Here is a 25,183-nt window from a genome sequence, read left to right as displayed (position 1 = left end):
CACATGTCAGATTTTGCACAGAGACAGCTCACCTCCACTCATTTGTTTCCCCCTTTCCCACTCTTTACTTTCTGTTCTGTTCTGTGTTCCAGCTCTTCTATGAGCCTCGACTCTGTACACAAAAATATTTGTGGTGGAAGCATCTGTTTAACGAGACTTGTTTATAGGTCATCGAAACTTATTGGAGTTTTTTTTTTTAACGATACAAATGATTAAGTGAATTCTAAGAGGATTTTGGATCTGCTTATCCAGAGGAAGGAGACAACAATTGAGAGCGGGGACATGTTATCCACAACCACGATCTGTTCTGAATCCGTTAACCCTCCCCAAATGCACCTCTTTCCGTGTTTCCACTTTTTCCTTCCACTTCTGTGATTGAGAGTTTGTGGCTGTATCCATCTTGCTCACCTCTTGTGTCCTCCCCTGGCCATCATTCTTCCCCAAATTCCTTATTTGTCCAAGTCAAGCTCTATTTTGTCCCTCAACCCAGCTGTTGTTGGGTTTCTTCCTAACCCCACCTCTCTTTCCACTGTTCTTTTATTTCTGTTACTTCCTGATCCATTTCGTGTTGAAGCTCCTCCAGGAGCCTCGACTCTGTAATACAGAAAAGCACTCAAACATGGATATTTGATTTACACAAGTGAGTATGAGAAAGTGGAATTCATAGTTTATTGTCCTCAAAGACAACTCACACTTTGCTGCGTACGCCCACTCGCCTCTATGCTGTCGAGCCTGGGTTCAAATCCCAACCCACCTATAAACTGTCATCCCGGTGTTGCACAGGCAGGGTGATTCATCAACGTGTTGCCGTCCCTTGGATGGATGTTCAACTGGGCGTCCCGTCTTGTCGACATCACATGGTGGACGTTAAAGATCCCACGGTTGTCCTACTGAGTTATCGTCGGCACCCTGAACAAATTACAAATTTCTCCAATAATCAGGAGAGGTCACTGCATCAGAGGCACAGCCATGTACATGTCCTCAGCTAATGATGCTAACTTGCAACATTCTGTTGCATACGAACGAACTTTGATACATCGGTACTCGGTAGTCCGACTTCTGCAGCCTGAGCAGTCGTTTATTTTGGTGTTGTCAATGTGCAAGTTCTTTGAGCAATTTATTTTTATCTCTTCATCATATCTCAAATTGAGATTAATGCACAGCGGAGATTTGCTCAGACTGTTTTCTGTACTTGGTACTAACCATAATGCATGTGTATTGGTTTATAGTGCTTGTGAACATCATGTTGCATTTTGTGTTCATCCAACCGCACGCCTGCACACATTTTAAAGTTTAATTTAGAATTTGTTGTTTTGCTTTTCGAATTCCTTCCTTTATTGTGTAGAATTCAGTTTGACAATGTGCATTGCATTAGCAGCTTGATTGTCGTGCACTTGTCCAGACTGGGGGAACATCTCCTGGGCTGCAAAATTATCAGACGAAGGGTGACACTGCCTGGATGTAAAAGGTCAAGACCAGGGGCACACTGACTCGTAGCAAAAGGTCCAAACAAGGGCAACATGGACTAGCTGTATAAGGTTCAGACAAGGGGGGACACTGACTAGCTGTAAAAGGTCCAGACAAGGGGGAAACTGACTGGCTGTAGAAAAAAAAAGTCCAGACCAGGGGACACTGACTGGCTGTAAAGGATCCAGACAAGGGGGATACTGACTGGTAACAAAAGGTCCACACAAGAGACACACTGTCTGAATGTAATAAGTCCTGACCAGGGAGATACTGACTGGTCATAAAAGGTATAGACAAGAGACACACTCTCTGGTAGCAATTGGTCTAGACAAGGGGGACAATGACTGGTAACAAAAGGTCCACACAAGAGACACACTGTCTGAATGTAATAAGTCCTGACCAGGGAGATACTGACTGGTCATAAAAGGTATAGACAAGAGACACACTCTCTGGTAGCAATTGGTCTAGACAAGGGGGACAATGACTGGTAACAAAAGGTCCACACAAGAGACACACTGTCTGAATGTAATAAGTCCTGACCAGGGAGATACTGACTGGTCATAAAAGGTATAGACAAGAGACACACTCTCTGGTAGCAATTGGTCTAGACAAGGGGGACAATGACTGGTAACAAAAGGTCCACACAAGAGACACACTGTCTGAATGTAATAAGTCCTGACCAGGGAGATACTGACTGGTCATAAAAGGTATAGACAAGAGACACACTCTCTGGTAGCAATTGGTCTAGACAAGGGGGACAATGACTGGTAACAAAAGAACCAGACCAGGGGGATAATGACTCATAGCAAAATGTTCTGGAAAGTTATTTGAGCAGGATACTTTGCCAAAGGAAGAGCTGCAGAAAATAAATGTGGAATAAGGATTAATCTCAGCTTGTTTAGGGAAGTGATGCAGCTGGCTTCTTTTTTTTTTTCTTTTTTTTTTGGCATTGTATAAAAAAGCTGGGGGGTGAGGGGGGGGAAGGGGTGAGAGGGAGTTTGACTGAGGCTGCAACGAGAGAGAGTTCATGCAGTGGCTTCACATGGTTTTCACTGATAAAGTAACTGCACCAACTGCATCGAAGAGTGCTGAACTTCTGTACTGCATTGATGTTTCATGCATCTTCTTCCCATTTCTTCCTAGGCACACATGGCAGGGGTTAGCATCATTTGCTGGGGGCACATCTTTAATGCTGATGCAGTGCCCTCTGTAGGTGAGAGCAGGAATTTGTAATTTGTTCAAGATGCCAGCAATAGCTCGCCTACTCTTCACGAAGGACACCATGGGAATCCTGACAGACAGGGCACCGGATTTAATGTCCATCCGAAGGACAGCACACACATTGATGAATCATTCCACCCCGTCCTGTGAAATACCAGGGTGACAGTTTATAGCTTGGTCAGGATTCAAACCGAGGACAGACGGCTCAGAGGAAAGTGTGCACACCTCTAGGCAATTCTGCCAGTCCGCTTTCATGTACATCATCATGAAACTGCACTCTTCTTGAGAATCCATCTTTGTGAGAAGCTCTCAGGGAAAACAAAATATAACTGTGGTGTGAAACAACATAATTGGTATTTGATATTAACTTAAGTGCAGCCATTATTTAAAGAATAAGCCCCAGTTGCTGCCACCATCAAGTCAAGTGATGAAATCTGAAACAAAACAGCAAATAATGATCATTACTTACTTGTAGAATCCCAGGATGGCAGTTTCACTTTCTTTCTCAGCTCAGTCGGGTGAGTTACATCATGCTAACAAACTTGGGCACGTTACCTGGATCCCTGTGTCTGCTGCCAATGATTCCACTGAAGTACATCCCATGAGACCAACTTAATGAAGCACAAATTCAGCAGAAAAGGTCCTTGGCAAAGGATCATCGGTTGTCAGGCATTTATGAGTTGAAAGACCTATTTGTATCACAAGCCTCATCAAATGATGTTCCGTACAGGCATTGTTCAAGCACCACGACTTGTTTGTGGTGCTGTAATGTTTTTAATGGAGGCCCTCTCATCCTATTCTACCACTGGTTGTGAGATCAAATGTGAATCTACCGGTTCATTTTTCAAGTTATTCCACAGGAGTCAAGTGTAATATTCGTGGACAAATGCACAGCATGGAAGTGACCTAGTTCATAGTCAAAGATACGCCACTGGAAAGTGTAATGTTCCTGGACAACTGCAGAACATTTCATCAGGCCCAGTGTCAATCTATTCTCCAGCTAAGCAACCTCCAAGGAGGTATGTTTCCTTCAACAAAAATTACACACAGTGCTCAGAGACACAGCAGGCCCGACACGCCATTTCTTATGCCATGACTCGTAGCCTTCGATTCGAAGTAAAAGTAGCCTTATGAAGCATCACAGCAAACCTGAAGATTTTTGATTTGTGTCGCAATCGGCAAAACTTCAGCAAACCATCAAATTACCTCCGATCTCACTGGATCCTCGATTCCCACAACAGCGATGCAGGTCAGTTCATTCACAATGCCGCCCTCGTCCTCCCAGTCTGGCGCAGGCTGAGCAGGAAAGTCCCGGTAAGCAATGCAGATGGTGCGCAGGCCATCGCTAGCCATTGGATCCACAACCTTACGCACAACCTCCTCACGGTCACGATGGCGGAAAACCCGAGGCTCACCATCAGCTCCCAGGGTCTTGCAACACCTGCAGGCCAAGGCACATCAGGAGTTCTGTTTCTTTGTAGATAGTGGTAATGGGAGGAATTGATAAGTATCTGAATCGATACTTGAAGTTGCATTGCGCTCTGCTGATTTGGAAGTTATTATATTGTATCTAACAAATGTAACATGTGTTTATACTGTACTAGAAAATCTCACAGTCTCACCCTATCACTCCTGAAGGATCAAACGACCCCCCTCCCCCCTCCCATCAATTTCCATGGTCATCTAATCGATGAGGTTCAGACTCATGAATCCCCAAGCCTCACTATCAGCCACAACCTTGTCTGGAATGACCACACAGCTGAGCTGGCTTCCGACACCAATTGCGGACTGGTTCTCCTCCATTATTGCAAGTCATCCATTGTAAACTCTACTTCTCTCCCTTATGGACGAGCACCATCCTTCATATCTCTCTCCTTGATATTCTGGAATGAAACACTCTCAACATTATTGGCATCTTCCATGATGAGACTGAAGCATAAAGACTATTACTCTCATGTCGCAGATTTGTGATCTATTAATTATTTGGTGGACTCCTTGCGTTTTTTTTTTTAACCTCCTCTGCTCTTTCAGCTTGCCGACCCTCCTCAGCTCATTTTCCCAGTAATTCCATGGTGCTTCAACTCCCAAAATCCAGACTTCCTTCCCACCTCCACTCTTTTGTTTCTCTTTTCTCCCGATTATGGAACTATCTTTCTGAGTCTGTTCCATCTCACCCTTACGGCCTTACCTTCAGCGCTTCAATTTGGTGGTCCACCATCATCTCAAGTTTATCCCTCATTCCTACCACATATAATTTATACCCTTATTAACCCTTCCTAACCAAATCCTATGTATTTGATTCTGGTGTACATTGCACAACTCTTACTTTGCAGGTTTACTCCACACCTCTCTCTCTCTCTCTGCTCATTCTTCTCAGTCACTTACCTGGATATTTCATGAGCTTTGATTTTGTATTCAGAACAAGCTGCTTTACCACTGCCAATTTGTTGCCTTTTTTTCCTGCTGTCTCCTCGCTCTCCCATGAGCCGAGATTGTGTGCACATAAGAACGATAAAAAGAAGAGATTTCTGTGTTTTTTTTTTTTACCTGCACTTACTGATTATACAAATTCCACCAATGAACTGTGTGCTTGTCTATTTAAGAAAGCACCTACATCTTTAAGGATGAACATGGAATTGATATGATCGTGAACATGGATAAAATGTAAGTACCCCAACGGGCCCAACCATCAATAACATGTATCGATGATCTCTAATGATGGAGGAAAATACTCATGGACATGAAAGCCATTTTCATCGACATCAGTAACCTCAACCTTATATTTCATGTACTGGTAATATATGTCCAAAATTGTGGAAGCACGAAGGGGTGGAGGAGTACGGTAATACCTCACTTAACATTCAGGATGCATTCCTGGAAAAGAGAGCGCTAATCGAAAATGCACTAAAAGGAGTACCATTGTTTACACCGAGACACATTCCCGACAGTGTTATATCTCATACATGAGGGTTATACGAGGGCTTCATTGGGGTATTGGTAATAGCACTAATAATAATACAGATAGTAAACATTATTTTATAAATAACTAGAAGGGCAATCTCTGACATCACCAGATGTGCCTCTCTGACCACATAATCACATCATTACACATACTTGTACCAAGTTTGATTTAAATCCCTGAACCCAAGTTCAAAATATTAAATAATTCTGGCTGCCAGACCATGCATCCGATAAGGTTGAAATTTAAAAAATATATATATATTCCACATGACGACTAGATCCTAATTGTGACGTTTCACATCGATTGATGAAGAGGTTCAAGAGATGCTGCAAGACCATGTGACCTATTAATTATTTGTGAACACGCTGATGTCCCCAAGGCATGGGGAACACGTGGGTAAAGTTTCCCCATCAACCTGTCAAGCCATTCTGGAGAAGATGTTTTAAAGATTTCTTCTTCAAAAAATCATATTTGTCAAACCATGTGACGTATGACGTCATAGGTAGGAAACTTTTTGTTCCTTATGGATAGGCGATCATACCTGCAAAGTTTTGCCATGATATGTACAACTGTTTCGGAGATTTTTAAAGGTTTTTATGTTAACAATATGGCAACCAAACCAAATGATCGATGACATCATCAATTTTTCCCCCCCACCCCCACCATGCAATTTAGCAGTAGATGACTCAAAATTTTTCATACTAATCGGATAAAGCGTTCGACATGTGCAATCATGACGTCATAATGAAGCCACTTATGACATAATCAAAAAATCACTTGTTTCCCATGAGGAATTCTTCACACGTGCCAACTTTCATTTTTTCCATGGGGCAGTTTCGGAGATATAGAGGGCCAAATTTTTCCTTTTTTCGAACATGGCTGCCACACCACGTGACCTATGATATAATGGTTATGATTCAAAACAGTCGACATGAGTAGTCACAACTATGGTGAAAAATCTGTGTCAATCGGATAAGCGTTGCAGAGAAAACAGAGAAAATTAGCATGGACAGACAATGCGAAAACAAAACGCCTCTGGTGACTTCATCAGCGGAGACATAAAAATAAAAAGAGGACCGTGTGGATGAAAGCTCACCTGGATCAGAAACAACAGTCACTCAAACTGTTGACCCTGAAATTTTAATGCCGTGAACAGACTTAGGTACATTACCCTTGATGAAGGTTGTGGTCAAGTTTTATCGAAATTGTGTGTGTCGTCGTGGAGAGGAGAGCAAATACCGATAATGGGGGAGGGGTCAACCCCCCCCCCCCATAGACTCCCTTTATGACAGCAGATTTTGATGCGGTCAATACACCTTTGTTAGGCATCAGATATAAAGCTTGTGGGCAAGTTTCATCAAAATCGTGTGTTTGGTTCAAGCGATTTATAATAGCTGAAGTGTTTACGAACTGACTGACTGACTGACTCACTAACCTACGGACCCTGCTCAATAGTATAAGCTCACCTGGCTAAAGTCCAGGTGAGCTAATAATTATTTTAATTACATCAGTAAGTATTAACAAAAACATAAAATATGTGCAAAAATCGATAAAAAGAATAATTGCCATCGCTCCTACTCTGCTCCGACACCTCCTACATGGCAGTGATGGGAGACGACGTGGGAGGATCAGGCATATTCTGCTGCAAAACGAAGGTGGAGTAAACACAGCACTGATTGGCTCAGATCATATGCAGACAGTATAGATGACAATGGAACTCGGTAGAGCGCATACCTCTGCCAGGCTCAACAGCTTACATTTTGTATCCCACTGAGAGGCCGGATCTGGATCCAGACCTGAACCAGAATTGAATTGCCTTGTTCTTGTCACCTAACCAACTCATCCACAACTTTTTGAAATATCATTCTATATATACTGTCATGTCAGTCTTTTGGGACTGCCACTGGTAACATGTAACCTAGTGCTACCTGCAGCATGGTTGGGTTGTCAGCGACTCAACCGACACTCCTCACTGGCTTTGCTAATGGGAAGGGTGACTGTGACACCTTGCCAGAACTAAAAACAGCACCTCACAAAAATGGCGGATGAGCTCCCTTTGGGAGCCAAAGACCATCTAGTAAGGAGATGGTGTCTCCTAAAAAACACCCATCCGGATTGGACCGGTTTGTGGGTATCTAGGTAGCTCAGAGGGGTAGTGGAACACTTGGTGTGAGGTGTAAGAGGTGGTATTAGCCAACGGCAATTATCAAAAGACGGACGAGCTTGTGTTTAGCTAATGGCAACCACAAAATGACACCCGTGGGGAAGAGGGTGGGTACACACTGAAACCGCAGAAGGCATGTTCTTCGTCCGGTGGATGACACTGCAGTCAAATTCTTCCCCAGCCACTTTTGTACCATTTTCATGGTATAAGTGGACACTGTATTTGTTGTCAGTGCTTATTTGTTTTAAAAAAAAAATAAACGAAACAGTTTTTGGCCCCATCTCTCAATGATGAAGTACCACTAAAAAAACATTAAAAATTCTTGCATCCTGATCTGGATTCACATCTTCTCCAAAATCGAATTGAGTCGTCCTTGTCACACCCTACCTATCCACCAAGTTTCGTGCAAATCCGTCCATAACGTTTTTGAGATATAGTGCAACATATTGTTTAGGCCTGACCTCTCAATAATGAAGAATCATTATAAAAATTGTACTATCTGGATCCAGATCTTCACCAAAATCTAATCAATTCATTCATGTCACACACACAAACAACCTCTCCACCAAATTTTGTCCGAATCCGTCCACAATCTTTTGAGATATCCTGTTCACAGACAGACAGGAGTGAAAACATAACCACCTTCGGTGGCGGATGTACCAATGGCGGTGGGTGTGTTTACCCAGCAAGTGTTGCGTGTTAAGGATTTTCCTGATTTATTTTTTCTTCAGTAAAAATTTTCTCCAGGACAAAGAGCTCAAAAACAAATCAGTGTTCTGCGGGGCAGCATTAAGCGACGTATTACCATGTCAGAGATCATCTGCAGATGTTTATACAAAAATGTTGGCATGTTTATAACCATGACTGTATGCACCATACATCCCCTTTGCCTCCAATCCCACTTACCAATCCCTCTTGCTACCTGATTCCTAGATAGTCCACTACTGGCTTCACCGGAGGGGACGATAAGTTTGCTCTCCGTCTGTCTGTCCGTTCGTCCCACCTGGGATTTTTCAGACTTTTTTTTCCCCCCAAACCCTTTAACATATTCGACTGAAACTTGGTACCTGACTTTATTATGACAAGTTACAGAATAAGTTCGAGTTTCAGGGCGTTTCCATCAGTTTTTCACAGAGTTATGCCCTTTTTGGACGAAGAAAATATCACGCCGGAAGGGGACGTGTATTACAAAGCAATCTCGCTCTTGTTTCTCATTTCCTTCGCCCAATTTATTAAACAAATTATTTTATAATTTACTTCCCCACCCTCCTCCTCCTCCCTAGTCATATGAATGACCCCCAAAGTGGTGAAGTGATAAAGAGGGCAGATTGAAAAAAAAAAAAGGATATATATTGTAAGTAGAAAACATCAGATGAAAGGCCAGCTTACTTTTTGAGAAGAATCTCTGAAGCTCCCTTACTGTAGAGGCGAAAACCTCCCCCAGCCACGCGTATGATGGTACTCATGGATTTCCGTACCGAGTTGAATGTGTACACTTTATACAACTGCTCCTCAGGCATGGCGTCACGGACCGCCTGGTAGTCACGGCCTACATTTTGGACTAGGCCTAAAAGTGCACACTCTGTCTTGTTCCCAACTTGCCGTGGAAGTCCTCCTTCCCGCTCCGGAGCCTGAAAGCAAGGAGAACAGATGTCGCAGAATGTTTGGACAATGTGTGGATTTAATATTAGACAATGTACAAATGTTGTCACCAATCTGTGCTTATAATATTTTGTACAAAAGCATGAGACATCCAGAGGAATTTCCTAAATAAGGATATTTTAAAATTACCTACAATTTCCTTCAAGCAGGTTTGGCTCTATTTAACATGTGAATCTCAACAAGGTTCAGCCATCTTCTTCCTATCAAGATTAAGTTACACCCATAAAGAGTGTTATTTATTTGAAAGTTGGGACATTTAATTATAAATTGCATGGTGGCAACGCATAAACATAATATAGCTGTGCAATAACAATAACAACATGAAAGAGCAATCGGAGATTGCAGACCCTCGTCAGGACTTGTTTTGTATGGCAAATATATGGAAGGATGTATGAAATGAAAGGTCATCGATTGCAAATGAAAAGTCTTAATGGTCTACTTGTAAATGTGTAAAGGTCAAAGGTCTGAAAAGTTGTAATGATCTGAAGGTCTAAAAGTGGAAAGGTCGGAAAAGGTCTAAATGGTCAAAATGGTCGAAAGTGTCTTAAAGGTCTTAAAAGGTTGAAGGAGTCTAAAGGATGAAGTTTAAGGTCTAAAGTCTTGGAATTGTCTGAAGGGGTCGAAACGATCCAAAAACGTAGGAAAAGGGTATAAAGGTCAAAGGGGTCTTCAAGAAATAAAAAGGTCTAAAAAGTGTGAAGGTCTAAAGGGTAGAAAGGAGTATGATGGTTTTCATGGTTCTAAATGGACTAAGATGTCCAAGTGTTCCAAAAGGTGTAACAAAGTATATGGGGTCTTAGGGTCATAATGAGTCTAAAAGGGCCTTAAAGGGTATTAGGGATCTTTAGGGTCTTTGGAATCTTAAGGGTATTAGGGGTCTTAGAGATAAAAAGGGTCTCAGGGGTCTAATAGGTCTTAGGGATAAAAAGGCTCTTTAGGGATATAAAGGGTCATTCAGGGTCTTAGAGGTCTTAAGTGCCTTATGGGTCTAAAGTGTCATATGGATTTTCAGGGTATTTGTGGTCTTAAAGCATGTTAGGGGGTCTTAAATATCTTAGTGGTCTTCAAGGTCTTTGGGGTCTTAAAGGGTGTTCAGGTTTTAAAGGGTCTAAAAGGTCTGAGGAGTCTTAAATGGTGTTAGGGGGTCTTAAAGTGTTTTAGGGGGTTATAAAAACGATTAGGCATCTTCACGGTCATAGGGGTCTGAAGCGCCTAAAAGGTTGTAGGGGTCTAAAGTGTAATAGGGGACTTCAGGGTCTTTGGGGTATTAAAGGGTGTTTGGAGTCTTAAAGGCTAATCAGGGTCTTAGGGGTCTAAAGGGTTTTAGGAGTGTTAAAGGGTATTAGAAGTCAAAAGGGTCTTTGGGGTGTTAAAAGGTGTTAGTAATCTTAAAGGCTAATCAGGGTCAAAAAGGTCTCCGGGGTCAAAATGGTCTTTGGATTTTAGGGGTATATAGGGTTTTAGGGGTCTTAAAGGGTGTTGGAGTTGGAAAGGTTATTCGTGGTCTTTTCGCGTCTTAGGGTTTAAAATGATCTTAGGGGTCTCAAAGGGTCTTATGGTTCTAAAGGCTCTAAAAGGGTTTTATGGGTCTTAAGGGGTCTTAATAATTTTAGGGGTCTTCATGATCTTAATGGGTCTTTAAGGGTCTTTGGGTGTAAAGGATCTCATGTAATATACATACTCATGCTCTGTGCAAAAAACAAACAGACAGGCAAATAGAAGGACCCAAATGCAATAGCCTCTCCTCTGGTGAGAGTAACTAGAATGACACTTGGTAGAGCATTTACCTGAACCAGTCTGAACAGTTTACGTTTTGTATCCCACTGATAGGCCGGATCTGGATTCGTACCTGAACCAAAATCACATCGAATCGGCTTGTCCTCGTCATCGAACAAACACATCCACCTAGTTTTGTCATAACTCGTCCACAACTTTTTGAAATAACATGCTATAATATCGTTTTTGGCCCCATCTCTCAATTGTGAAGAATCACTTTAAAAGAAATTTTTTCATTCTCGGATCCAGATCCGGATCTTCACAAAAATTTAATCAATTAGTCCTTGTCACACACCCAATCTGTCCACCAAGTTTCCTCCTGAATCCGTCTACAAGCTTTTGAGATATCCTTCTCACACTCAGGCAGACAGACAAACAAACAGACTGTCAGACACCGGTGAAAACATAACCTCCATCTACCTTTGGGGCAGGGGTAATAATCATGACACCAAGAATATCCTAATATGATCTGTCATTAAAAGCTTTCCACATGGAGCCTCATTCAACTTTTAAGGCAGCTCCAGACCAGGAAGGGTACTGATGAAGTACGGTGTTCAACGCTACGTTCGACCAAAAAAGACAACTTCATACTTGGCCAGGAAGCTCTTTGATAAAGATATCACGTGATTATTTAATGCCAACATTGCACAGAACACAGAAGGCTGAACACCCCCTCGAAAATAATTGCAGGATTAATAGAACTGCTCCTTCAGAACCACTGTTTTGGTTCCTTACAGGGTGTTTCAAGAAAAGTGGACTATTTGAGCAGCCTGATATTGTTTCGTTTCTAACGCTAAACCCTTCTCTCTTGCAGGTTATGGTGGTGGTGCTGTGCCATTTCTATCTAGTAGTCAGTCGGATCCTACATCAACTATGGTGTTCACAGTGGAACAACAAGTGAAAATCGTGACTTTGTGGTTTGAGACGAAATCCGATGTGCAGGTGTGCCACGATATTGTCATTACAATGTTTACACCCGTAGTGGGCCTTCCAATGGGGGCATTCAGCAGTTTGTGGAGGACTTCCAGGCACATGGAAGAGTGAGAAATCAAAATAAAGGCAACAGTGGCTTCCCACCAAGTGTTACCAAAGACCTAGGGAACATTGATCTTGTGAGAGATTCTATGATCAAAAGTTCTTAGGAATCCCACTGTTGGCATTCTTGAGAACTGGCGATCTCAGCTTCATTCTTTGTGGCACATTCTCACTTCTGAACTCGAGCTCTACCCTTACGTCATATCTGTATGGCATAAACTAACTCTGAATGACATGGGAAGCCGAGGAACAATGTGTGATTGGTTTAGTGACCGAATGGAAAGGTACCCAAATTGGATCAACTCCTTGTGTTTCAGTAATGAAGCATACTTCTATTTGAATGGGGCTATCGACAATTACAACAACACCTTCTGGGCTACTGAACCTCCTGAGGTGTCTGAGATGTTTCTCAAGGGCCCCAAGTCCACTTGCTTCTGTGCATTGAATGCCAGATGGGATATGTTGGGACCGTATTGGTTCAAGAATACCAATGGTAAGATGGTGACAGTCAACGGCAAATGGTACCACGAGGTCTTATGCCGATTCATGCTGATCTCGCTCAACTACTGTCTCCTTCCCAGACTTGCATGGTCCATGCAGGATGGTGCCCCACCGCACACTGCAGGTGAAACCATTGACTTGCTCCATCAGCTGTTTGGAAATCATGTCATCAGCCTGGGCACAGTACCTTAGTTGGCACCCCACAGCCTGGATTTGAATCCATTGGATGGATTTTTTTTTTAGGAATGCTGCCAAAGGTCAAGTTTACGCCAACAAACCTCAAACCTTGGCTGTCCTGAAACAGGAAGTGGAGGACTTCCATCAGGCTACCACTCCAGCCACTTGCACATGAGTTGTAGAAAATTTCGGAGTCAGGATCAAAGCTTGCTTGAACAGAGGTGGAGCACACATTGAAAATGTCAATTACAAGCAATATGAGTGATTTGAAAATGGCAGGGTGTATGCTTTTCATCAATCCATCACTGATCTTGCTACCTTTTGTAATTTTCCGACAATAAAACGTTCAAATAGTCCACTTTTTATGAAACACCCTGAATTTGCAAAGTCAAAGAGTAACATAACCTCGTAATGTTGCCCAAGTCTGGAGAACCAACAGTGATGGTTACTGAACAAGTTGCACTCTCAGACCGTATCAGTCCAAGCCAAAAATATTTTGCAATTGCTTGAATACGTTCAACTGTCTATATTCTGAAAACCTACATGGCATTCGCCTCTGATCCGTCTCGCCTGGGTTCCAATGTCCTGTCATCCTGGTGTTTCACAGGCAGGGTGATTCATGAATGTGTGTGCCGTCCTAGGATGGACGTTAAACTTGGCAACCAATCTGCCAGCATTAGTTGGTGTACGTCAAAGATCCCACGGTCAGTCTTTCGCAGAGTAGGTGAGTTCGCTGGCACACTGAACAAATTAAAAATTATTGCTCGAATGTGCAGGTGCACTACATCAGAAGTAAAGCCATGCTTCAGTCGTGATGCAACCAGAGGGATGAATTTGGAATAGAACCCCAGTCCAATATGCATTCGCTAACAGCAATATGTATGAGGATCCCAAAGTTTGTGCAACAGGTGGGAGACAGGCAAAGTCTAACCATGATCTTGGTCGTGTAGGCACTGTTAATAGCGATTCCTTGTGTGAGCATATCAAGTAGGCCCACAGGACTTGTGCAGGCCTTGGAGATGTCACGGTGATGGTTGTCCCCAAGGAACACCTGCACCACCGTCATACGGTTAGTAGTCAGTGTTCCGGTCTTGTCTGAGCAGATAGCTGTGGCGTTCCCCATGGTTTCACAAGCATCCAGGTGTCGCACCAAGTTGTTGTCCTTCATCATTTTCTGTGAGGATGTATTGGAGGAAGGATTTAGCAAAACGTTAATTCACAGGAACAAATAGCGATACTTAATAAACATTATGCACGATATATAATTGTTGGATCATATCAGACAAACAAGTCTAAATTAAGCATCTTTTACAGGTGTACATGAGGCAAATGCAAAGACATTTTATGGCTATGACATCATTTCGCAAATATATAATTCCACTCTACCATCAGCTATTCTACCAACGATCCGTATAGATTTTCAACAAAACAGTTTATCCAGAGACCTTGACAGAGTAGGCGAGAGAGATGGTGACAGCAAGGGGTAGTCCCTCTGGCACGGCAACAACCAGCACCGTGACACCGATGATGAAGAACTTGACGAAGTATTGGATGTACACGGGTGTGCAGTTCGCCAGCCATGGTTGCTTCTGGATCCAGAAAGTATTGATACAAAAGTAGACGATGAGGATGACAACCGTGATCGATGACATCACGAGGCCTACGTTCGACACATTGTGTGGGAGAGAGAAACAGAAACTCGGGAGGGAATTTTGCTTACGGGACGCCTCATCTCATTAAAACCCATATTGGTTGGGAAGGCGTTGAGCATTGGGCCATTGGAACGATTAATAATGAATGATGAATTAATTATTCGTCGTGAAAGTTCGAACAATTATATTATTTTTTCACAATTTCTGACTTGACTTTCAGCATTTGAAAAGACAAGAGCATGGACAATCCCCATAGTTTGGCCCACAGAGTACAGTGAGAAGGGCAGCGCCATTGTTGTGACGTCGCTGGTACCCAGAGTTCTCCGATAAGTGACGACACTTCCCCCAAGCTCAGTGGCTGAGTTTGTCTTGCCTAACAACCCTGTGTCGTGTCTTGTGTGTTCGTCTGTTTGTGCAGTGAGAGATGTCTATATGTATGGCAGCTCCACAATGAGCCCTTAGATACTGTAAAAAAAAAATGTTTTAATCCTTATTGCAAAATGAGGAAGAAAATGCATGGGAGAATAATTAATTGGCAGAGGCGTAAAAGCATAGACGGGATGATATGCCCTGTGAAAGCCAGGAATGAAGAAAGTGTTGGATCAAAAGCATTAATTAAAACATTTTTCCCAAGTCGGTGCTTCCAAACTTGCCTAATTTCCCTCCTGAGCTGATGCAAACTAAGAAAACTATGACAAGGTAAAATTATGACTCATCACAAACCATCCATTATATTCTTGTCACCACATAACTGCAAATCCATGGAGGTGATACTAATGGATCCTCAGACATTGTGGCCTGCCAGCAACAAAATTATATATCTTACAAGAGTCTGTAAAAGTTATGGCAACAAAAATTAATGGAATAGCTGATAAAATAATGTATATTGACCTTCATTCTAGCAAACCAAAGAAAGTAAATGTCCAAGTAATTGTACTGCTTGTTTAAAGGTCTAGAATGCAAATGCACTGGATTTCATGCTGTCTGTAGACCATGTTCGTGTCAGCAGTGCCTTTGAGGCCATATCAAGGTGTTACGCTCACCAATAACTAAACATAGCGGTTTGTTGAATCCATTTCACAGCAGCTTACCTGCTTTGCCTATCTGGACGGCCAACTTTGTAAGCTTTCCCTGTAATACTGACTTGTCCTTTTTGGGTACCTTCTTCTTTTCCTTGCAATCAAAGCTCTCGGGGCTTTTTAGGGGCTGCATCTCAATGGCGGCTCCATCAGCTGTACCTGGGTATGGAAAGGTGGAGAGGTAGTTTTCATAGGCTGGTATATTGGTCCACTATTCCCCAAAAGGATAGTTTGAGGTGGCACATATGTGCTTGAAAATGCTAAAACAAACAACAAGTCTTTTACAGCTAATACACTTGTGGGGAAAGGGAAAGAGGGCATCAGAATGAACTGGTCTTTAAAATTGCAAGCATAACTTATTTTCATGTATCAATCAACATATTGTGGGCAAATAACTAAGACGAAAGTTTCATATAACACAAGACTGACCTGGTATGAAGATTATCCATTTAAGGAAAGTTATATATATATATATATATATATATATATATATATATATATATATATATATATATATATATATATATATACACACACACACACACACACACACACACACACACACACACACACACACACACACACACACACACACATATATATATATATATATATATATATATATATATATATATATATATATATATATATATATATATATATATATATATATATATACACACGCACATATATATATATATATATATATATATATATATATATACAAGCTGGTAGGCAGACATGGGTAGTCGACTACCCAATAGAACCTGACGTGATGGGCCTGTTCGATGGGGAATGACCTGAGGATTAAGCACAAGAAAATTCATGATTCTTGCTTCAAGGGTTAATGCTGCAGATTGTTTTTTCGTTAAAATACCCCCACATTTAGAGGTTTTTCAGCCGTTGCTAGGCAACGGAGGGGTCCATAGCAACGGTTCTTTTTCACACATAACTAGGACATACCATGAACCTACCCTACCAGTTTTATGTATATCTGACTCATATTCTCTGAGATATAACGAACTTCGTTTTTTTATTGTTTTCGACCAGGGTTCATTCAAAGTCTATCTTCTCCGACAGTTTTCATAGGATCCGGCTGGAAATTTTTGACAATATGGCTTAATGTACTGCCTGTCGCTCCTGACCCGATTTTTGATTTTCGAAAAAATAATTTTATGATTTTTCTAAAATTTCAAAGTCCCGTTGCTAGGCAACCGTGGTGTCCACAGCAACGGTTCTCATTTGCACACAACTCGGTCATGGTATGAACCTACCTACCAAGTTTCATCGAAATCGCTATTGTATTAACGGAGCACTGGACCGACAGACAGACAAACATATTCATGGAAAAACTGATAATAAGGGAAGAACATATTTCAAAAAAAATGTTTAAAATTTTTTTTTTCGACAGGATCGACTCCCCAACAGACAGACAGACAAGTCAGTAGGCAGACATGGGTAGTCGCCTACCAAATAGAACCTGACGGATGAGCCCGTTCGATGGGGAATGACCTGGTGATTAAGCACAAGAAAATTCATGATTCTTGCTTCAAGGGTTAATGCTGCAGATTGTTTTTTCGTTAAAATACCCCCACATTGAGGTTTTTCGGCCGTTGCTTGGCAACAGAGGGGTCCATAGCAACGGTTCTTTCTCACACAACTTGGACATACCATGAACCTAACATACCAGTTTCATGTATATCTGACTCATACTCTCGAGATATAACGAACTTCGTTTTTTTATTGTTTTCGACCAGGGTTCATTCAAAGTCTATCTTCTCCGACAGTTTTCATAGGATCCGGCTGGAAATTTTTGACAATATGGCTGAATGTACTGCCCACAGTCACTCGTGGCCCGATTTTTGATTTTCGAAAAAATAATTTTTAAAATATTTTTCAAAAATTTCAAAGTCCCGTTGCTAGGCAATGGTGGTGTCTATAGCAACTGTTCTCATTTGCACACAACTAGGTCATGGTATGAACCTACCAACCAAGTTTCATCGAAATCGCCATTGTATTAACTGAAATCGCCATTTTAAATACTGATAATAAGGGTAGAACAGATCTCAAAAAAAAATTTAATTTTTTTTTTTCGACGAGATCGACTTCCCAAAAAAAAATCTCAAAAATTTTTTTTTTGAGATTTTGTTTTTCGACTAGATCGACTACGATATATATATATATATATATATATATATATATATATATATATATATATATATATATATATATATATATATATATATATATATATATATATATATATATATATATATATATTAGGGTTGTCCAAAAACAGCAAAAACAAAAAAAAAATTCAGATGTCTCCACAAGCCTTAAATTATTCCACTATGATTCAATAACGTGCATAAAAAATTTAAGTTGATCGGAGGTAATTTAGAGGTCGCTCCATATGATGACATTTAGTTTCATGAGTTGGTTAAATTAGGGTATGGTCAGGTACAATTAGGGTACTTCTGGATATCCGAAGTGGAAATGGAGTGCATTTTCGAACTCTATGGGGTCGATTTACTCGAAGAAATGACTGCACCGACATTGAATTCACTACCATTTCGAAAATATGACCTAATACAAGATTTATCATTACTGCAGTTGAGTAACTAATCCTACTCATTTCGATATTTTCAAATCTATAATTAATTTGTCGTCCATCTAAACATTTCTTAAAGTAAATCGACTCCGCTGAGTTCGAAAATGCAGTCCATTTTCACCAAGGAAGTTCAGAAGTGTACGGATTCGCATCTCCGAGTAGCCGGATTACAGGCGCACACCACTACGCCTGGTATCCATACGTGTGTGTGTGTGTGTGTGTGTGTGTGTCAACATGTGTGGAGTGTAACGAGCGCTCCCCTGATCTCCAATGGACGTAAATACTGCGCATGCGCACACCAGAGCATCTCCTCTGACCCAGAGGCATCAGCCCAGCCACTCATGACAACAGACTGAGATTTTATGAACAGAGACAGTATATTGGCAACAAGGATAAACATCCATTCCATGACTAATTCCAGTCATATGGATGAATCTATCTCTCAGGAGGCAGATTTTGACAAACCACGAGGAAAGTTTGAGGATTTTGACAAGACCCAAGTTAGAGGACAGTGAGAATTGAAAGTGGGTTTTCTTTTTAATTTTTTTTTCCCAAACGTGGTTAAAACCCCTGCAAAAATTCCTTTGTGGAAAAAAAAAGCCACGGAGAGGGGTGGGAGAAGGGGGGGAGGGTGGAGTGGGAGTCCAGAGGGAGAGGTGGTGGGAGGAGATAGGGGTGGAAGGAGAGAGGAGAAAGGGTGGGAGGAGGAACCGGCAACGTCAGGTACCCCTTTGCTAGTTTGTTTCTACTACAGTATATAAATAAATGTATATGTATATGTATATGGTTAGTTTGTGTCTGTTCCACAAGCACCGCCCATTCTCCAGGCCATGCCTTCCCATCTCTCCCGCTGCATCACAAGCACTATCCATTCCACCGCATTACATTTTGGGACCTCAAACGCAGTTACTTTCTGTCTGCCAGACACAGTGACATGTTGATTTACAAGTCAGTTTTTACTCACTAGAATTTGCAAGGCATTGCAATGACTGTTGCATGCAAAATTATATTCCAGGTTTGCTTCCGTGCAAGGTATGTAACAAAAGACATCATTGGATATGGCGTCATGATGTAACAAAAGACATCATTGGATATGGCACGGAAACAAACATCAAACAGGGCATTAAAATCATAAACTAAACGTGGTGTAAAATAATGTTCTAAAAGGTGTCACTGTGTATGATATACTTGATTTCGCTTGAATACTTTTATTTCGCTATTTTGACCCCCATTTCAGTTTCCTTGAAGCTTAAAATACTGTCATGATTGCCTTTGTGTGAGGTATGTCACCCAATGTGTAACATCATAAAACATGCGTGGTGTCAAGAAATTTTCTAAAATGCGTCACTGCATATGACATCATCGACTTTAGTTGAATACTTCGTCTGATATGTGGTGTAAAATAATTTTATTTGTGGGAGTCCAGAGGGAGGAGGGAGGGGAATTGGTGGAGTATGAGTCTGGAGAGAGAGAGGGGTAGGGAAATTATTAGTGGGAATAGTGGGAATAGGGAAGGAGGAGAAGGGGTGGTATGGGGTTCCGGAGTGGGGAGAGAGAGAAAGGGGTAGGAGGAGGGAAGGGGAGAGGTGGGAGGAGCAGGGAGGGAGGGGAGGTAGGTGGGGAAAGGGTGGAGTGTGAGTCCGGAAGGAGGGGAGGGGAGAGGGGTGGGAATAGGCAGGGGGAGGAGTGGGATGAGGGAGGGGAAGAGGTGGAAGGAGGACCCAGCTTTTCCCAGCAACACCAGGTACCTTTGCTTGCACTGTATATACTAAAAGAAAGCAGTTTGTTTGTGTGTCTGTGTGTCTGTCGCCATTTTTATCAGTCTCCAAATGGATCTTCATCAAACTTTCAGAGGTTCATCAGTGAGTGCTTTTAGGCAAAAACAAAAAATTGAAAAATTGGAGAAAAAAAGTTCGATTTTCTTTTTTTAATCGCACTATAGTTCCTTAGCCTTAGCAGGTAGCTCCGTAAAAAGGGGATATTCAATGATCTCTGACCACATTCCTTAGTGGGAATAGGGAAGTGTTTTAGGCCCCCACAATTTCTTCAAAATGCCAACAGAATTAGGACAGCACCAGGAATATGCCAGATACCCATGCTCGTACATACACAAGGTGTCCCAAAAGTCGATAACCCCCTTTTGCCGAGTTGTAGATTGTGGAATATTTGATGAAAACGCATGTTTCTGGCAACAAAATTTAGCTTAAGGATCAGAATGGATATGGTGCTGCTAACCCCATTTGTCACTTAAAAAATAAATAAATAAGAGAATTAAAGAAGCGTGCATCAGGTGATTTCCCGGGTGGAAAAGAAATGATGTGCCTGGAAATTCATTGACCCCATTGACTGAGTCTCCAATTCTTTTATTTATCTATTCTAAACTTATTATTTATTTATTTATTCATTTGTTTTTATTATTTACTATTTTCCTTAAACAACCATCACTGGTACAATGTAGGTGCTCTTCAGCTTCCAAGATCTTGTGACTTCATTATTTTGGGTTACCGAGCAATGCCCTGGAAAAAACAAAACGACGTCGTGGTTCTGGCATATGCTTTGCATTGAAAACATTGAATCTTATAAATATTTTCAAGTGTTTGCGTGTTTGTACCATAGACTCCTATAGAGAAGGAATGGAACCTCATGATCTCGGGGTTTGTAACTCGAGTCTGAAGGATTAACTTGAGTCCGGGGCTAAAATGACTTCTCGAAGGGCTAGAGATATGATCTCAGGATCCATATAGGGGTTTTTGAAGACGGCGAGTTCAATAGTGTCATTTTCAACACCACCGTAGGTCATCTTCAAGGTCAAAAGGTCATATTTCAAGGTCAAATTACTGAATTTTGGTATTTTTTGCCCGTTTTTGTGTGTAACTCATAGAGGAAAACTTTTGTAAAGTCGATGACAAAACATGACATTGTGCACCTACTGCACCTACTTGCTGATTTCTATCATCATTAACGAATGTATGTTTTCTTTGTTTCTCTTTGAGAAACTGTCCAGCTGGTGATCTCACAGGATCTTTGTGTTGTTTCCTGCTTTGGTGACAATACGCCACGTTGTTGCAGCTGATTTGGTTGTTGAGGAAACTATGATGGGACACCTTATGTAAAGGTCATATCCTTCCCAAAAGATCCTGAGGAGAGGGAGAGATGGATATTGGCAATGCCAAATGAGAAAGAAAGCTTGAGGTGCTTAAAGGAGATATATATTTGTGAGACCCATTTCAATTGTGATTGGATGTCAGTTAGGGGAGGAAAACGACCCAAAGAACCCCCATCAATATTTCCTGGAGTACCGAAATCAGCTTTGAAGCAGGTGACCACGCCCAACATCATCTTTTACGTCAGAATCAAGAGCTAAGAAGATGCAGGCAGCTGATGAGGCTGCAGACAATATCCAAGATTTCGACCACTTCTGTGCTAAAATCAGCTCCTATTTTCCTGGCTTTAACATCATATAAGACCAGGAAAGCCTTTAGCTATCAAGAACTGATGCTACTGGACAAACTGTCAAGCAGTTCTTTCATTTCCAACAAGTTCACTCACATTTTGGATTTCTATTCTTGAATAGAGTTGAGAAAGATGGCATTGAGGTGCCCAAACGACTTTTTCCTTTGCAGAAGAAGAGCCTGCTCTCAAAATGGTCCCAGATTAGATCCATAACTGACAAGGTAAACATCTATGAATGCACAAGCAAGGAAATTCTTCAGCTTGTAATAAGCCAGCTCTGTTGGATAACTGAGGCACACGAGCTTCCTCATTTCACCTTCCTTCTGTCGCAGCTGCATCTTATGTTCAAACCTCTTGATCATCAGCGATTTGATACTGAAGATTTGATGCTCAAAATACAGCAGCGGGTGGTGAACACAAAATGCTTGCTTCACATGCTATAGTTGTTGAAGTTGCCTGCCATTTCGGTGGTCCACGCTATATTCAACGGATTTTGCCCTGGAAAAACACTAACTGCCGATCAGCTGAAGGAACTCCTTATCGAAGCTGCATCAGCTGTAGTTGGTGCTGGCGGTACTGTGATTTCTTTGATATGTGACAATTGCAATACCAACCACAGTGTTTATTCAAAACTTGGAGGACCAGGAAGTTTCCAAGTGCTGTCAATTCAAGAGCAATCTCTGTTCTTAGTGTACGACAACGTGCACATCTTCAAAAATGTTCGCAACAACTGGATTACTGTTGATGGCAAGACACTCTCATTTGTCGTAGATGGTAATGAGTACAAAGCTTACTGAAGTGATATTCAGAAGGTTTATGAGATCGACCGGGCTACTCCTATTCACTTAACCAAGCTGACGCACACTGCTGTTTTCCCCAAGCCCCTTCAACGCCAGAGCGTACCATTGGTATGCCAAGTATTCAATGACAAGACTGTCGCTTCTTTAAAGACCTTCAAGGATTCACTGGGCATCAGCGAAGGCACAATCATCCTCACCCAGATAATGAGTGAGCAGTTCAAGATGATGAACGTGAAAGACTTTCTCAGCTATCCATCTGCGTGACGAATCCAGACAGCCTTGGACAGCAGACTGTACAAGTTTCACTTGGCTGGAGCAGGCCTGCCAAATTATATCTACCTGCGCATGGCAAGGAGGTGGTGGTCGTAAGCTGAAGCTAACTCAGCAAACTGCTGAAGCCTTCACTGTGTCCACACGTAATAATGTGGATGCTGCCTAATTGCTTTTGGCAGAGAAAGACTTTGACTACGTTCTTCCTGTATATTTGCAGATGAAGCCTTGGAAACGTTTTTCGGCCAAGCCAGGCAAAGAAGCGGTGGAAACTTCTACATTGACATAGTTGACATTATGGCTGCAGCTAAAATTGTAAATTTGCAAACACTCATTAAGCATGACATTATGTCCGAATATAGTTCTCGTGTGATTGATTGTGACGAGAAGTGTACAACTTCCATAAATCCAGATGAGCGAAGTGAACTCATTGATGAGATTACTCCTCAAGACACTCAGGATCTCTTGGGGTCTGATAATGCCCTTAAGCATAAAGTAGTTTATTTGGCCGGACACCTTGTTCATTAATATGGCGATAGCACTAGTATGGAGGAGATCATTGATGATGAAGATGGTAACGAGGTGTCATCTGAGTTTCTGGATAATTTGAATAGAGGTGGATTGAGTGTGCCGACTCTATGTCAACCGTCTTTTTTGTACATAATGCCTATAATTTATATGACAAGACTAAAATGCGTTGCCGATTTCATTTTGCTGAGCTGTTATCCTCTGGAGATGCACCTTTAGCTAGTAGTAATGCTGCATGTACTACTTTTGCTAACATTCTATTGAAAGCTCATGTCCTCAATGTAAGTGACAAAGAAAAAGCTTTGGGATACCTCAGGAGGCAAGAAAAGCTCTCCAACTAGTGATAGACATAGACATAGTTTTAATAGGCATAGTGTTGTGACATGCATATAATGTTTATGTAATATGATAAATGACAATAAATATCAAAGTTTGACAGATCTACACACTTGCATCTTATTACAATCAGCCATCTCTCACCGTTTATGAGTTAGACACAAAAACGGGCAAAAAAATACCAAAATTCAGAAATTTGACCTTGAAATATGACCTTTTGACCTTGAAGATGACCTCAGGTGGTGTTGAAAATGACACTATTGAACTCACCGTCCTCAAAAACCCCTATATGGATCCCGAGATCGTGTCTCTCGCCTTTTTAGAAGTCATTTTAGCCCCGGACTCAAGTTAATCCTTCAGACTCCAGTTACAAACCCCGAGCATGGGAGGTTCCAGTCCTTCTCTATAGGAGTTTATGGTTTGTACACAACTCTTTAACGGCCGAACCATAGCACCTAGAGGCCCCAAATTTTGGGTCTGGCTACTTTAGAAAGTGGGCAAGGTTTTAAGCCTTGACATCCGTTTTGCGACAACAAAAGGCCATAATAAAGTGTATATCGAGATGTGTGTATATTGGGGAATAAAGTGTATATTGGGGAATAAAGTGTATATTGGGGAATAAAGTGTATATTGGGGAATAATATGTATATTGGGAAATAATGTGTATATTGGTGAATAATGTGTATGTTGGGGAATAATGTGTATATTGGGGATTAATGTGTATATTGGGGATTAATGTGTATATTGGGGAATAAAGTGTGTATATTGGGGAATAAAGTATATATTGAGGAATAAAGTGTATATTGGGAAATAAAGTGTAGATTGGGGAACAATGTGTATATTGAGGAATAAAGTGCACATTGGGGAATAAAGTGTATATTGGGATGTGTATATTGGGGAATAATGTGTATATTGGGGAACAATGTGTATATTGGGGAATAAAGTGTGTATTGAGGAATAAAGTGTATATTGGGGAATAAAGTGTATATTGGGGAATAATGTGCATATTGGGGAACAATGTGTATATTGGGGAATAAAGTGTGTATTGAGGAATAAAGTGTATATTGGGGAATAAAGTTTATATCGAGGAATAAAGTATATATTGGAATGTGTGCATATTGGGGAATAAAGTTTACATTGAGGAATAAAGTGTATATTGGGGAATAAAGTGTGTATTGGGGAGTAAAGTTTATATTGAGGAATAAAGTGTATATTGGGGAATAAAGTGTATATTGGGGAATAAAGTGTGTATTGGGGAGTAAAGTTTATATTGAGGAATAAAGTGTATATTGGGGAATAAAGTGTGTATATTGGGGAATAATGTGTATATTGGGGAATAATGTGTATATTTAGATGTGTGTATATTGGGATGTGTGTTGTTTGAGGAATAAAGTGTATATTGAGATGTGGTATATTGTGGATTAATGTGTGTAGTTTGAGGAATAAAGTGTTTATTTGGATGTGTGTATTTTTATGGTTTCTCATGATT

The 25,183-nt window shown here is 41.2% G+C and overlaps 1 protein-coding gene across 8 annotated transcripts in view; it reads right to left on the bottom strand.

Moving 5' to 3' along the window:
• LOC147008839 (plasma membrane calcium-transporting ATPase 2-like) overlaps positions 1-25,183 on the bottom strand; it is a 174,206-nt gene that overhangs the window by 46,712 nt on the left and 102,311 nt on the right. For all 8 annotated transcript variants that reach the window (XM_085864280.1, XM_085864281.1, XM_085864283.1 and 5 more), the window contains 5 exons: positions 15,709-15,855; positions 14,411-14,625; positions 13,897-14,139; positions 9,204-9,445; positions 3,895-4,129 (listed from right to left, as the gene is read on the bottom strand). In XM_085864280.1, coding sequence (XP_085720406.1) covers positions 3,895-4,129; positions 9,204-9,445; positions 13,897-14,139; positions 14,411-14,625; positions 15,709-15,855 — 1,082 coding nt within the window. The remainder of the gene's footprint in view (positions 1-3,894; positions 4,130-9,203; positions 9,446-13,896; positions 14,140-14,410; positions 14,626-15,708; positions 15,856-25,183) is intronic.

The sequence above is a fragment of the Eptatretus burgeri genome, chromosome 18 (genome assembly GCF_056783735.1).
Source record: "Eptatretus burgeri isolate ZD-2024b chromosome 18, Ebu_testis_v1, whole genome shotgun sequence".
NCBI lineage: Eukaryota > Metazoa > Chordata > Myxini > Myxiniformes > Myxinidae > Eptatretus > Eptatretus burgeri.
This window is presented reverse-complemented; position numbering and strand designations above follow the sequence as displayed.